General features: G+C 35.6%; 1 protein-coding gene across 7 annotated transcripts in view; it reads right to left on the reverse strand.

Annotated features, from left to right (window-relative positions):
• Positions 1 to 461: 461 nt before the first annotated feature.
• The window catches only part of ZNF420 (zinc finger protein 420), a 28782-nt gene continuing 15567 nt past the window's right edge, over positions 462 to 13676 (reverse strand). For 5 of the 7 annotated variants that reach the window (XM_042230857.2, XM_004015199.6, XM_060398523.1 and 2 more), the window contains one exon: positions 462 to 3650. In XM_042230857.2, coding sequence (XP_042086791.1) covers positions 1723 to 3650 — 1928 coding nt within the window. In that variant the 3' untranslated portion in view covers positions 462 to 1722. Of the gene's footprint in view, positions 3651 to 4180; positions 7058 to 7734; positions 7822 to 13676 lie in introns of those variants that run through there. The other 2 variants (XM_042230859.2, XM_042230858.2) reach the window with 2 other exon arrangements.

Below are 13676 nucleotides of genomic sequence, written 5' to 3' on the forward strand. Positions count from 1 at the left end.
AGGAGTAGAGAATCAATTTTGTTATTTTGAATCCCACAAGTTCCAAAATTAAGAAGTTACCATTAACCTGGATTGAGCTCCTGCAGGCCTGAGACAGCATCTCTTAATAAAGCAATATTGCTTTCAATCTCTGCTAGCAGTCTCTCTCTAGCTAATTCTACACTAAGCTTATGTCTTTCACAGGATATTACTGAAAGAAAGCAGCAAAAAATATCCAACACACACACACTGAGTCACTTCTACCATTTTCTCTAACATTAAAGCCTTAATTGGTACAAGACCTTTCTTGTAAGATGACTGCTCATTTCAGTTCTCTAGCAGAATTGAGCATATATCCTCATTCCCCATCACCTAAGTTAATGCCATATTTGAGATTTCTCTTGCCCACAGCATTCCACTTTCAGGTACAAACTTTTATATCCATTATAATTTTTAGTGTCAATAACAAAATGACAACAGCATCAACAAACAAGTTTAATTTTATATAAAGAAATACAGAAGGCAGGCAGACCCAAAATGGGGTGGCTGTTCCATAAAATCAACATAAGTGCAGACATGTTCTGTAATCCTGCTCCATCATCCTTAATACTCAATACCATTCTCAAAGTTCCTACAAAATTGCCAGAGCTGCAGATTTAAATATCCACATTGTAGGTAGTGAAACAAAAAAGTGCAAAAAAGGAAATTATTTCTTAAATGTCCTATTCCGACAAACACTTCTTCCAGCTTATAGATCTGCAAGGGAGGCTGAGAATGTTTTTCAGCCAAGAATTCTATTACTGAAGAAAAAAGAATGAATTTCAGATAGAGAAATACTTTCTGATACAGATTCACATCATTTTTAATTGCAAAATAGCCTATAATATCAGTTTTTTTAGTTTAACTCAAAAGCTGTGCATTCAAATTTTTAAAAATTTCTTAGTAGAAAGGTTTATTTTGGCTATCCATTTTTTTTTTTCTAAGTAACACTCATACTTAGCGGTCAGAGATGGCAGAAAATAAGAGCTTTTGGACTTTTGTTACAATTCAAATCTCTTCAACGATTCACTGATTAAATCTACAGGGTTCTTTTTTACATTATGAATTTCCTCTTACAGCATAGGGGACAAAATGTGATTGAAAGCATTCTCATATTCATTACAGTGCCCTCCTCTCAAATAATCAAGGTTCAGTGCTAATGAAAGATTTCTCAATATTCATTATACTCATAAATGTCTTCTCGTGCAAATTCTCTAAAATAACACCAGTAATAATGATAGCTAATATTTGTAATATGCTGTGTTGAAGGCACTGGTCTAAGAACCTTGCATTTAATAACATGTAATACTTCTGAGAATCTTATAAGGAAGGCATTCTTCTTAGGTCTATCTGATAATTGTGTAAACCAAAGCAGCAGTTAATTATCATGTTAAACATCACAAAGGAAAGCAACTGAAAGAGTCAAGATAATTTTGAAAAAGACATATGTCTATGGCTAAAAGTCTTCCTATATTTACATGAACAGAATTATTGTCTATTATAATTTGTTAAAGTTGAGGTTTCCAGTAATGACAGGTTTTTCTACATGGATTACATTAGCATTATCTTTCCCCCATACAAATTCACTGATTCTGAACTTTATGAAGCAAATGTGTTTACATGTTCACATTTTAAGAATTCTTTGATGATAATGAATTAATGACCAGAGAAGGCTCTCTATATTAATTACAAGCATCAGGTAATTCATATATAAACTTGTGAGTCATGACTGAAGTCTATCCCACATTCCTTATATTCAAAAGATTTCTCACTGATATGAATTCTTTGATGTTGAGTTAGTTGTGAACCACGAGTAAAGGCCTTCCCACATTCCTGACACTGATACGGTTTCTCACCAGTATGAACTCTCTGATGTCGAGAAAGATGTGAGCTTTGAGTAAAGGCTTTTCTACACTCTTTGCATTCATAGGGTTTCTCACCAGTATGGATTCTCTGATGTAGAGTAAGTTGAGAACCGTGACTAAAGGCCTTCCCACATTCCTTGCATCCATAGGGTTTTTCTCCAGTGTGAATTCGCTGATGTTGAGTAAGTTGTGAACCACGAATGAAGGCCTTCCCACATTCCTTGCACTGATATGGTTTCTCACCTGTATGAATTCTCTGGTGCTGTATAAGTAGTAAGCCACGAGCAAAGGCCTTCCCACATTCATTACATACATAGGGTTTCTCACCAGTATGAAGTCTCTGATGCTGAGAAAGATGTGAACTCTGTGTAAAGGCCATTCTACATTCTTTACATTCATAGGGCTTCTCGCCAGTATGAATTCTCTGATGTTGCGTAAGCTGTGAGCCACGAATAAAAGACTTCCCACATTCCTTACACTCATAGGGTTTCTCACCAGTGTGAATTCTCTCATGCTGAGTAAGTTCTGAGCCACGACTAAAGGTCTTTCCACATTCCTTACACTCATAGGGTTTTTCACCAGTGTGAATCCTTTGATGTCGGGTAAGGAGGGAGCCACGATTAAAGGCCTTTCCACATTCCTTACACTGATAGGGTTTCTCACCAGTATGAATTCTCTGATGTTGAGTAAGTTGTGAGCCATGACTAAAGGTCTTTCCACATTCCTTACATTCATAGGGCTTCTCATTGGTATGAATTCTCTGGTGTTGAGTAAGTTGTGAGCCACGGATAAAGGCCTTCCCACATTCTTCACATTTATAGGGTTTTTCACCAGTATGAATCCTCTGATGTTGCATAAGTAATGAGCCACGAATAAAGGCCTTTCCACACTCCTGACATTCATATGGCTTTTCCCCATTATGTATTTTCTGATGTTGAGAAAGCTGTGAGCCACAAATAAAAGCTTTGCCACATTCCTTACATTCATAGGGTTTTTCACCAGTATGAATTCTCTTATGAAGAATAAGTTGTGAGAGTTGTGTAAAGACCTTCCTACATTCTTTACATTCATAGAGTTTCTCACCAGTATGAAGTCTCTGGTGCAGAGTAAGTTGTGAGTTCTGAGTAAAGGCCTTCCCACATTCTTTACATTCATAAGGTTTCTCCCCAGTATGGACTTTTTGATGTCGGGTGAGTTGTGAGCTTCGAATAAAGGCTTTCCCACATTCTTCACATTTATATGGTTTTTCACCAGTATGAATTCTATGATGTAAAATAAGTTGGGAGCTCTGAGTAAAGGCCTTTCCACATTCCTTGCATGCATAGGGTTTCTCACCAGTATGAAGTCTCTGATGAAGACTGAGCTGTGAATCACGACTAAAGGCCTTCCCACATTGCTTACATTCATAGGGTTTTTCACCAGTATGAATACTCTGATGTTGAGTTAGGTGTGAGGCTCGTCTAAAGGCCTTCCCACATTCCTTACATTTATAAGGTTTCTCAGTAGAATGACACCTGGGATGTTGAGATAAATAAGCATGCTGGTTGAAAATAGACATTTTATCATATATGATCATTCCTTGACTGAAATATTCCTGATTTTCTTGTTGCTTTTCCAATGTGCCTTTGACTTCCAAATAATCTCTGGAACTGGAGTTCTCAAGATCACAGTTTTCAAGTCTGGCACTCATTTCCCATTGGGATAATTCTGTTTCATAAATGTCTTTTTTTGGAGATAAGAGCTTGTTTGCCCTCCTTGAGGGCAAGTCTGAAAGGTAAGAGAAAATTTTCTGCTGTCATTTCAAAAGAACTTCCATAGTAGAAAAGACTGTATATGAAAAAATATATATGAAAATAATATCCATAGGAAATAACCTCAGTGTTTTCCAATTATTGTGTACTACTTACCTTTCCCATAAGAACCTGATATATATTTAGTTTTATAAAACAATGCCTATTCTGTTTTCTATTCTATTCTACACTACACTATTTTAGTCATCTTTTTCCTCTCCACTCCACCTTCTCTCACACACAGAGTCAAAAACCACTAAACTGATTTCATGCCACAGTAACGTGTTGCTGGGGCTTCCCTAATGGCCCATCTGCCAATGCAGGAGATGTGGGTTCTGTCCCTGGGTCAGGAAGATCCCCTGGAAGTTGAATTAATTACAAATGGCCAATGAGTTCATCAATCATGCCTATGTAATGAAGCCTTCATGAAAAACCCTAACAGAAGGGAAGGGATTCAGAGAGCTTCTGAGTCAGTGAATACACTGAAGTGCTAAAAGGGTGGTATACCTGGAGAGGGTATGGAAGCTCTGCAACTCTTCTCCATACCTTCCTATGGTATAAGCCTTACAGCTGGCATGTGGTGTTTTTTTTTTCCTTTTCTGTAATGCAAGAGTATGAGTTAAACTTTGATTGTCAAGGCATTCATTTCAAGCATGTCTGGACCAATAAACATGCTGCCAGCCACACAACTAGGTAAAGAGGCAGGGTGAGTCAGGCTACATCCCCCCAGTAAGCTCCTTTGTTTTAGAGATCTTAGTTGATTTCAATAACTGACCATCTGGGCCACTTTTTTTTTTTTAATCTTCCCACGCTTTAGACTCCCAATTCCACCTTTTAAATTCACTAATGAGTGGGCCTGTGAAACCTTCAATCCCAGTTAAAGCAGAACCCCAGGCTCACACACATGCCTGTGTACTGGCTCTCTTTTTCTCTCCTGCATTCTCTCTTCCCTAACAACCTCGTTGTATGGCCTCAGATGAGCTGTGTAATTTCCAGGTCCTATAAGTAAATAAACTTCTTTTTTCTCAGTTTTCCTGATACATACTACTGAAACATACTTGCAATCATCGTAAGAACTACAAGGGCTAGTCTGGCCACAATATTGATTATTGATAGGCTGATTCCAGCATAAACAGTAAAAACTACGCATTTCTTTCATTTAGCTGCTACTGAGTTGTATCCTTTATAATAAACTGCTAAGTGTCAATGTTTCTCTAAGATCTGTGAACCATTCTAGGAAATTATTGAACCTGAGATTTATAGCCACTGAGAAACCCTGATTTACAGCCAGTCAGTCAGAAGTACCTGTGACAACTTGGAACTTGGAATTGTCATCTGAAGTGGTGGTCAATCTCACTGGACTGAGCCCTTAACTTGTGGTGTCTGTACTACTCTGGGGAGTCAGTGTCAGAACTGAGTTAAACTGTAGAATACCCAGTTGATATCCACCAAGAACTAGAGAATTGCTTGGTATGGGAAAATCCACACATCTAGGATCAAAAGTGTTGTGTAAGAAGAAGGGAACAGTATCTTTCCCCCTTTTAGGACCTAATATAAACAGACAAGAAATAAAGGCAGAGAAGACTGGAACATAAGATGGGTAGATGGGTAAAACTGATGACATGTTAACACATTACAATAAAATTAGAAATTACAAAAGCATGCAAAAAATATTTACTGTAACTAAGATACTTCCATATAATGATTGTCATAAAAGGAAAATGAAAGAAAAGTAAAACCCACAATTTAAAACTACCAAGAGCAACTTTGTGTGAAATCCCATGAGATTCAGCTAATGTACCACAGAAAACTTATAGCCTTAAATCCATTTAATAGAGGATAAGAAATAGTTAAAAACAAGAGAATTAAGGTTCAACTCAAGGAGAGAGAGAAATAAAACAATTGGCTATCTAAAAATCAATAAACAAGTAAACTAGAATGCAGAAAGAATAGAAATGGCTAGCAAAACTACAAGTTAATTATTTGCAAACACCAATACATGATATAGAACTTTGACATGTAGGAAAAAAATCAGATTGGGCACAAATCCAAAAAATTGGAAAAGAAAAGACCTTAAGTCCCCCAAATCCAAAGGAATTAAAAAGTGCTTATGACAAAAAAAACTATATATAACTCAACAGTAAATTATAAAAATGATGAAATGGATGAAAATAATTTTTAAAATGACCCATGAAGATAGAAAATATGAATATACATCAATAACCACATTAGAATTTAAAATTTGAGTTCAATGTCTATGCTCCTAAAAGGCAATAGATACTGATGACTGACAGTATTATTGACAAGATCACGTATAACTGTTCTTGAACATATAAAAATATAGAAATCCACCCAAGTCATTTTACAAAAGTAAATGAACTCAGGTAAGAAAACTGGACAAAGAAAACTCAGGAAAACCAATCCAATTTCACAAATAAACATAGGTAAATTTTTTAAAGTAAACTATTAGCAACAGATAATCTAGCTGTGTATTTAAGGACTAATACATCATTATCAAATAAGGTTTATCCTACAAACACAGAAATAGTTCAACATCAGAAAATGTATTTTAAGACTGTATTTAAACCTCTAAGACCAAATGGCTCTTCCTTAACCTAATTAAGGATATTTACCAGAAACCTACATAAACATATTTAATAGAAAATTTTTAAATTAAACATTAGAAGCACCCTCAATTAGTTTGAAAAACAAAAATAAGTTTTAAAAATGTAATATACTCAAATACTCAGCTCCTTCTACTGATTAGTTTTCTTTTAATGATACATATAGAAAAGAAAAGGATCATACATTATAGGTGGAGAGCAAATTATCAACCTAGAAATCCAAAATGATCCACTGGAAAACTATTAGATATTTCTGTAAGGCTACTATCAATTTACAGACATGAATATTTCACTCTATCTATGTATGTGTATTTATATCTATGAATTTTTTCACAGAACAAAATATTTCTATTTATAATATGAACAACATTTATGAAGTACTAAGGAAATTACTTATCAAGAAATGTGCAAGATCTTTTAAAAAGGCAATGAAACTTTACAGAGGACATAAAAAGAAAGTAGATACAGTATGTTCAAAGGTAGAAGGATTCAATACTGCAAGTATATGAACAGTGGTCAGATTTCCCCAAAACACCAAGAAATGCTAGGTAATATACCACAAAGTATTACAAGTATTCCTTTTACAAGTATTCCACAGTTTAAAAAAAAGTAAAGTGAAAGTGAAGTCACTCAGTCATGTCCGACTCTTTGCGACCCCATGGACTGTAGCCTACCAGGCTCCTCTGTCCATGGGATTTTCCAAGCAATAGTACTGGAGTAGATTGCCATTTCCTTCTCCAGGGGATCTTCCTGACCCAGGGATCGAACCTGGGTCTCCTGCATTATAGACAAAGGCTTTACTGTCTGAGCCACCAGGGAAGTCCTCAAAAAAAAAAAAAAAAAAAAAAGTAAAGCAGATCCAAAGGGGGCAAAATGAAGAGATCATCAGAAGCCAGAGGTTAGCATGCTCTGCAGTCACAGCTACCCTCAGGACATTTGCTGACTTCACTTGCCTAAATGTCTGTATCTTAACGGTACAGAAAAAACCCAAGAGACAAAAAGGTCAAGGACTGGCACTGCTTCTCTTCACAAAATCAAAACTGTCCAAGGCCTACAGAGAAAGGAAAGGAAAAAGATCCATCTGACCTCAAAGGAAAATGACAAGGAACATTTTTATCTTGCCCTAGAATCTCTATCAAATGAAGAAAAAATACTATGGATAATTCATTACACAAGAGCCCCCATGCTTGCAAGAAACTGAAGAATTAGACTGGTTTCCCAGGAACTGTAATTATTGAATGATACATGTAACATAAATGCTTGAAATATATAAAAATACAAAATCAAAATGAGAGGAATAGAATATATAGAAGAAACAAAAACATCTAAAGGAGAGGGAAAATAACAAAGTTCTAGAAATAAAGAAAACAATATAATCAATTATATTAAGATCTTAAGAAAATATCTTAAAACAGAGAGAAAATACAGGTTACTTACAAAAGGAACAACAATGAGACAGATGGCAGACTTCTCAAGAGCAACAACAGAAGCCAGAAGACAGTGGAATAATATCTTCAGAGTGCTGAGAAAAAAATAATTGTCAGCATATAATTCTATACCCACTTATCATCAGGTAAAAATAAAGGTGAAGCAAAAAATATAAAATGAAGAGTATTTACTAATAATTGGTCTTGCCTAATGTATTTAATGATAAATAAAACAATCCCAGTAGGAAGGTATGATGGAAAAGGAACAGTGTGCAAATAAAAGAATAATCATGTAGATAAATCTATAACCAAATACTACCACTACAAAACAAAATTAATGCCCACTGTGGGGGGTTAAAGGAAACAATTAAAATGTTAGTCAACAATAACATATCAGATAGGAAAGATTAATCAAAATGAAAGTATTCTAACATTCTTTATATTGTCCTGGGAGAAGGGAGATATTGTCACTTTTCTTAAGGATGTATTTGTTAAGTGACACAAACAATAATGGTAATGACTAAATGACCAAAATAGACAGAAATACTCCCAAAATATTTAAACTCATGTCATTCAATTTTTTATCTACAAATTGACACGTATTTTTATGTAATGATTATCCAGTGTTCATCAAAGTGTAGAAAAAGAGTACAGTCACACACTGCTGGTACAATCCCAATAAGAATTTTGTGAAAATGAAATGTGTATTTGACATAAACATGTCAATTTCACCTTTTTATAAATCTCTACTCACTGCCACAGCAGCCACCAATTCATTTCAAGGTAAATAACAAACACACACAAAAGAAAACTCTACACATGGACACTACCAGATGGTAAACACGGGAATCAGACTGATTATATTCTTTGCAGCCAAAGATGGAGAAGCTCTATACAGTCAGCAAAAACAAGACCAGGAGCTGACTGTGGCTCAGATCATGAACTCCTTATTGCCAAATTCAGATTAAAATTGAAGAAAGTGGGGAAAACCACTAAACCATTCAGGTATGACCTAAATCAAATCCCTTATGATTATACAGTAGAAGTGAGAAAATAGATTTAAGGAACTAGATCTGATAGAGAGTGCCTAATGAACTATGGACAGAGGTTCATGACATTGTACAGGAGACAGGGATCAAGACCATCCCCATGGGGAAAAAATGCAAAAAAAAGCAAAATGGCTGTCTGAGGAGGCGTTACAAATAGCTGTGAAAAGAAGAGAAGTGAAAAGCAAAGGAGAAAAGGAAAGGTATACCCATTTGAATGCAGAGTTCCAAAGAATAGAAAGGAGAGATAAGAAAGCCTTCCTCAGCAATCAATGCAAAGAAATAGAGGAAAACAATAGAATGGGAAAGACTAGAGATATCCTCAAGAAAATTAGAAATACCAAGGGAACATTTCATGCAAAGATGGGCTCAATAAAGGACAGAAATGGTATGGACCTAACAGAAGCAGAAGATATAAGGAAGAGGTGGCAAGACTACACAGAAGAACTATACAAAAAAGATCTTCATGAGCGAAATAATCACGATGGTATGATCACTCACCTAGAGCCAGACATCCTGGGATGTGAAGTCAAGTGGGCCTTAGGAAGTATCACTACCAACAAAGCTAGTGGAGGTGATGGAATTCCAGCTGAGCTATTAAAAATCCTAAAAGATGATGCTTTTAAACTGCTGCACTCAATATGTCAGCAAATTTGGAAAACTGAGCAGTGGCCACGGGACTGGAAAAGGTCAGTTTTCATTCCAATCCCAAAGAAAGGGATTGTACTCATCTCACACGCTACTAAAGTAATACTCAAAATTCTCAAAGCCAGGCTTCAACAATACGTGAACCATGAACTTCCACATGTTCAAGCTGGTTTTAGAAAAGGCAGAGGAACTAGAGATCAAATTACCAACATTCGTTGGATCATTGAAAAAGCAAGAGTTACAGAAAAACATCTATTTCTGCTTTATTGACTATGCCAAAGCCTTTGACTGTGTGAATCACCACAAACTGTGGACAATTCTGAAAGAGATGGGAATACCAGACCACCTGGCCTGCCTCTTGAGAAACCTATATGCAGGTCAGGAAGCAACAGTTAGAACTGGACATGGAACAACAGACTGGTTCCAAATAGGAAAAGGAGTACGTCAAGGCTGTATATTGTCACCCTCCTTATTTAACTTATATGCAGAGTACATCACGAGAAACGCTGGGCTAGCTGAAGCACAAGCTGGAATCAAGACTGCCGGGAGAAGTATGAACAATCTCAGATATGCAGATGACACCATCCTTATGGCAGAAAGTGAAGAAGAACCAAAGAGCCTCTTGATGAAAGTGAAAGAGGAGAGTGAAAAAGTTGGCTTAAAGCTCAACATTCAGAAAATGAAGATCATGGCATCTGGTCGCATCACTTCATGGCAATTAGATGGGGAAACAGTGGCTGACTTTATTTTGGGGGGCTCCAAAATTCACTGCAGATGGTGACTGCAGTCATGAAATTAAAAGATGCTTACTTTTTGGAAGGAAAGTTATGACCAACCTAGACAGCATATTTAAAAGCAGAGACATTACTTTGTCAACAAAGGTCGGTCTAGTCAATGCTATGGTTTTTCCAGTAGTCATGTATGGATGTGAGAGTTGGACTTTAAAGAAAGCTGAGCACCGAAGAACTGATGCTTTTGAACTGAAGAAGACTCTTTGAAAGCCCTTGGACTGCAAGGAGATCCAACCAGTCCGTTCTAAAGGAAATCAGTCCTGGGTGTTCACTGGAAGGACTGATGTTGAAGCTGAAACTCAATATTTTGGCCACCTGATGTGAAGAGCTGACTCATTTGAAAGAGCCTGATGCTGGGAAAGACTGAAGGTGTGAGGAGAAGGGGACAACAGAGAATGAGATGCTTGCATAGCATCACCGACTCGACGGACATGAGTTTTGGCAAACTCCAGGAGTTGGTGATGGACAGGGAGGCCTGGCATGCTGTGGTTCATGGGGTCACAAAGAATTGGACACGACTGAGTGACTGAACTGAACTGAACAATCCTTTATATCTGTGGTTTTTAATTGTCAGCCCTGAAATCCTCGGTATGAGAGTGAGGCATATAGTTTATCACAAGACCTCTGCAAAGCAGTATGCAAACCAAATATTATATGTGGAAAGAATAACTATGTTTTATTATTAATTAAAAGTTAATATCTAGTAAAATATTTAACTTCCTTTAAAATGTAAAATTTTTCAAATATTACAATTACTGAAAACTAAAAAACTGCATCTGCATTAAAATGAATAAAGTGCATGTGATAAAAAATTAAAGATAACCAATAAGAGCATATAAATGGTATATGTCTTCCAAACTAAAGAAGGGAGGAAATGGACCTAAAAAAATAACTCTACCCATCCCAATTAAGGAAAGATTTTAAAAGGAATCAAAGAAGATCAAGAGATTAAGCCAAGGGAATTCCCTGCTGGTCCAGTGGTTAAAACTCTGTGCTCTCACTGTAGAGGGCACAGGTTTAATCCCTGCTGGAAAACTAAGACCTTGCATGCCACACACTAAAAAAAAAAAAAAAAAAAAAAAAAGTAAACCTAAAGCATTAAAACAAGAGAGAAATAAACCCAAACATATTCATATTGACAATAACAGTTAAATTTAAAACATAAATTCTCAGATAATATCATATTAGTTACCAAACATGTCAGAACATTTATTTGAACAACCTAAGGAACCTTCAAAAAAATAATATCGGTGTCCTGTATTCATTGATTTAATTGGTCTGGGGTGTGGCTTTGGACCTGAAATTTTAAAAGGAACCCTGCTATTTCCAAAGTGTATGTAAGTTTGGAAATAATTTCTATATAGTTTTCCAAAGTGGTTATGCCAACTGATACCAATGTCAGTAAGCTATAGAACTCTTAAAAGAAACAGATCTACTCATGTATAATTCATATACCTACAGTTCATTCATTTAGCATACATGCAACTCAACAGTTTTTACTATATTCAGAGTTGTGTGTGCAACAATCATCACAATCAAATTTTATAACGTTTTTATCATTTCAATAAGAAACCCCATATCAATTAGCAGCCATTTTCAACTTCCCCATTTTCATTTTTCTATCCACCCTCACCTCCCAGCCCCCACCCCAGGGCTAGGCAACCACTAATACACTTTCTTTCTCTATGGATTTGTCTACTGTGGACATTTCATTTAACTGCAATCATATAAACAGTCTTTGTGTCTGGCTTCTTTCATTTAGCATATTTTCAAGGTTCATCCATGTTGTATGTATCACAACTTTATTCTTTTTTAATTGCTGACTAATACTCCATTATAAGGATATATCAGTTTTACTCATCCATTCAGCTGACAGACATTTGGGTCATTTCCATTTTTTTTTCCTATTGTGAATAATGAGGTATATAATACTTCTGCCTTAAATAGTTGTAAACACTTGATACTGTCATACTTCTTAATTTCTGCCAATCTAGTGTGTGTGAAACAATTATCTCACTGGTTTTAATCTGCATTTCTGGACTGCTAATGAGGTTAAAGTTTTTCATGATCATTGGCTATTTGCATTCCCTTTTCCTTGAACTGTCTATAAATGTCTTTTACCTTTTTGTTAACCATCTATATAAGATTTTTATATTCCACATACTAATTTAATTCTTCTGAATATGCATTGCAAGTATCTTCACCAAATTCAAGGCTTATCTTTTCTTTTTATAACGAGAATAATTTCCATGCAAATTATCAATCTTAGAATGATTATTTATATTTTTTAAAAGAACTAAACAGAACATTTAGAAATATTCAATTTGGTTCTCCTCCAAATCTGTTCCTTTATAAAAACCTTTTATTGCTTGTCATTTTTGTGATTCAGTTTATTTCTTCGACTATTTCACCACTAGTTTATACTTACATTAAAAAATTCCAATATGTGAAATCATTTGCCACATAATCTGTTGTTTCCTTAGATTATCTATCACTCACCTGTGACCTGTTTCCTTGTGAGTTTGATGATATTTGTGAGCTCATCTTTTGTTGATCTTAATTTGTGAGAATTTTAAAGCCCTCTTACTTTGCCTCAGAGACAATATGCATTTGCTTCGGCCAGGATTCAGAGGGCATCAACTTAGAGAATAAAATGTCAACTCTTTTTTTTCTATTCTTTAACTATATTTCTTATTACTCTGTCGTTCACTTTTCTCGAGACAAATGTTTTCCTATTCTTCCTACAAAGTTAATGCCCACCCCAAGCCCTTTATACTTACTATTAATACTCCATCTACTTGGAATACTGTTCCCCCTGACTCACGGCCTTATTTAGGTAAAGTCTTTCTTCAAGTATTACTTTCTTAGAGAGGTTTTTCCAAAATCTACCTAAAATAATGCACCCCTCCAATTGCCATTTAGTTATTTGTCTATTCTACTTTACCTTTATTCATACTCTTTATTGGTACCTGCAATTGCTATATTTATTAAATAAATATATGTACACATCCATGCACACACATACACACATATTTTTATTTCCTTATTGTTTTGTATTTCTCCCACAAGAATGTAGGTTTCAGCAGAATAGGTCCTTGTTTAGATCATTATTTCTCCAGTGCCTACTACAATCATTGGCAGAGAATAGTCTTCCCAATAAATAAATATATTTTGAATAAACAAACATATTTTTTGAAATGGAGACAATAAATCTAAACACAGAAAAGTCTGGAAAGTAACTGACCCTCAAATTTATATAAAAGGGTTGTTATGGGGCGGGGGAAGGGGAGGGAAGAGGCAAGAGACAATTATATGCTAGTGACTTGAAGAGTCCAAGGACTAAAGTCATTATTTAGGTAGGAAAATCACTTATTAAAGTTCTCATTGATATAGGCTCTGTTCCTTATTTTGCTATAGGAAAAAAATCAACTTTCTTCGACAATCACAGGTTCTTCCTGAGCTAACTT

Source organism: Ovis aries, chromosome 14, assembly GCF_016772045.2.
Source record: "Ovis aries strain OAR_USU_Benz2616 breed Rambouillet chromosome 14, ARS-UI_Ramb_v3.0, whole genome shotgun sequence".
Lineage (NCBI taxonomy): Eukaryota > Metazoa > Chordata > Mammalia > Artiodactyla > Bovidae > Ovis > Ovis aries.